This window comes from Prenolepis imparis, unplaced genomic scaffold, assembly GCF_030444845.1.
Source record: "Prenolepis imparis isolate NDT839.2.m4 unplaced genomic scaffold, iyPreImpa1.0 SCAF_156, whole genome shotgun sequence".
Lineage (NCBI taxonomy): Eukaryota > Metazoa > Arthropoda > Insecta > Hymenoptera > Formicidae > Prenolepis > Prenolepis imparis.
Genome location: NW_028141314.1, coordinates 49,381 through 51,951, shown reverse-complemented (window position 1 = coordinate 51,951; position 2,571 = coordinate 49,381). Strand labels below are relative to the sequence as shown.

General features: G+C 34.1%; 1 protein-coding gene across 1 annotated transcript; it reads left to right on the top strand.

Moving 5' to 3' along the window:
* Nucleotides 1-2,339, top strand: LOC145947821 (uncharacterized). Its single transcript, XM_083057596.1, has 3 exons — nucleotides 1-273; nucleotides 367-1,289; nucleotides 2,199-2,339. The coding sequence occupies exons 1-3, from the start codon at nucleotides 168-170 to the stop codon at nucleotides 2,337-2,339; spliced, it is 1,170 nt and encodes a 389-aa protein (XP_082913722.1). The 5' UTR covers nucleotides 1-167.
* Nucleotides 2,340-2,571: the final 232 nt, after the last annotated feature.

Below are 2,571 nucleotides of genomic sequence, written 5' to 3'. Positions count from 1 at the left end.
TATACCTGCCAGCGTTTGAAAAGTCTTTGTTAGGTAGAAGGGACTGTTGTCCCCTCTATTCGATCTTTTTAACGGTTTTCACGAAGGCATTCTCACACGTTATAACGTGTCTCACCAGTTTCGTAACAGCATTTCGAAAGAGAGCGTGGCACGAAACATCGGTAAAAATGGAGACAACATATATTACTGATAATACTATTAAATATGTGCAACTACTTGCAAAGTGCGATATTTCAAAGGAAGATTTGACGGATGCAATCGAATATTTTCGAGGTAAATATATTATTAATGAAGAATTGAAAAAAACATCTGCTTTTATAACATCACAGTATATTTCAAATTATAATGTTAAATAATTGTTTGTAGATACTGTTGTACGCTTTAATTTAATATTTGCTGACGCCCCACGCAAATTTTCGAACAATGCCAAATTAGTTGGCGGCAAACTTTTTGAAAAATTTATTAAACTGTTGGGAGAGCATGAAATTATGGACGAAATTGAATATTATACAGAAGAAGGACAAGAGGTAGTTACCTGCGAAGATATGCCAAGTACGAGTGAGAATATACTCGATGAATTGGAAGACTATGAACCTCCGGAAAAAATTGCTGCGCATAAAATAGTACCATATAATGTCAAATTGAAGATTGTAATGACAGCTGAAGAACATCCACAGTGGTCTTTTAAAACATTAAAGCATCATTTTAAAAAGTATTTAAACCATGCCTCTGATGTTGCAAAATATAAAAAAGCTGTTTTGTCAGGTGGCACTTTTAGAGACAAATTAAATACAATAAAAGTTAATGTGTACGATCGCTTTGTAGAAGCAAGAAATAATAATCAATTAGTTACACGACGTTTGCTGCAACAATGGGCGATAGCTGTAGCCGCACAATATAACAATGCACAAAAGGAAAACGAAGAACCTATAAGTGCTTTCCATTTCGTAGCATCCAGCACATGGTTGACCAACTTTTTACACGATCACAAGATATCGAATCGTCGCGTTGTCCGGTATATTTCTAAAAAAGAGGCAATTGAACCAGAAGCTGTGATAAAATCAGCGGAACAGTTTCAAAAATTAATTCAAGCAATTTCACCGGATTACGACCCCGATTTTGTAATTAATACAGATCAAACAGGATGTGAGTATAGAGTTAATGTGTCGCGAACTTACACGCATACTGGAGAAAAATTAGTCCAATTGTATATCGGCGATTTAAATAAAGTTTCGCATTCGTACACCGCCCAATATTCGCTGACAAAATCCGGGAAGTTATTAAATAAAGTATTTGTTTGTTTGCAAGAATATTCTGATTATTTTGGAGTACGTGTAAAAAAAGATGTAGATGAGTTATTAAAATTATGTAAAAATGTTGTCGTTGTATGTTCCAAATCGGGCAAATTAACAACGTCATTATACGAACAGTATTTGAAAAATGTTGTTAAACCGTATGTCCGGGATAATTTGTTTTTATTTATTGTTGATTCCTGGGGAGGACAAAAAAACATCCAAACATATAACGAAATATTCCGCAACAAAAATAATAAACCAACATGTAATTTGCAAATTATACCACCAAAATGTACTCCGATTTGTCAGCCATGTGATGTATATTTTTACAGACAAGTAAAAATTATAATTAAAAAAATACAAAATTGTCCAGATGTCATTGCAAGCGACGAAAGCAAACAATTAAATACTCGTGCTGATGCAATTCGCATACAATCAATAATTCATTATTTATTATCAGCACCAAAATTTAAAAATATGCTTCAATACGCATGGTATGCTGCAAAGTTAGCTGACAATAGAAACATCTTTTTAAATGTAAATCAAATATGCTTTCCCCCTATTATTGTTAATAAAAAATGCGAATGTGGACAATATAATTCCTTTATAAAATGTTCGTGGTGTGACAAAATTTTATGTTTCAAATGTTTTTATATTGATTTTCATCCACGACATTGCGAAGCAATGGAAATTTTTTATAATATAGACGATTAAAGTTTACATATTTTATTTTGATATAAGTTGCATGAAAAAAATAATCAACTCACATGATTTGTGTTTTTTATTGCGTTCAAACATTTAAAAATGTACTTATTTTTATGTAAAAAAAATAAATAAATAAAAAATAATAATAAATAATAATATAGTATTTTTTTAATGTCCAATATTGAAAAAAAAAAAAAGGAAGCGAAGCAGTCGTCAGCGGGATTCGAACCTTCGCCGCCGGCGCAAAAAACAATGAACGAGAGCCTTAGTCTTCGCAGCCACGCCGCTCACTCGAAAAGAATCATAGTGTCCTTGCTTATGAGAAACGTAGCTGCGTGACTCTAACTTTGTCTCGTAATTTCTACTAAACAAAGGCCCATTGGCGCAAACGCCTTTAGGGTTTTCGTTAGCTAGCTACAAGCTATCGAACGCACCATGACTCGTTGGAAAAGCGATTTTCCAATTGGCGTCATCTCCTTGTCAGTCTCTAGCCTGGCGTTTCCCCTTCCCCGTATGACGTCAGACCCCGCAAGGACCCCGCAACAAGTTATGTATGAGAGCTGCTTACGGG

Coding starts and splice junctions, on each gene's coding strand:
- LOC145947821 (XM_083057596.1), top strand. CDS start 168: ATGGAGACAACATATATTACTGATAATACTATTAAATATGTGCAACTA. Junction 274..366: donor TGCAATCGAATATTTTCGAG/GTAAATATATTA, acceptor AATTGTTTGTAG/ATACTGTTGTACGCTTTAAT. Junction 1,290..2,198: donor CCGGGAAGTTATTAAATAAA/GTATTTGTTTGT, acceptor AAAAAAAAAAAG/GAAGCGAAGCAGTCGTCAGC.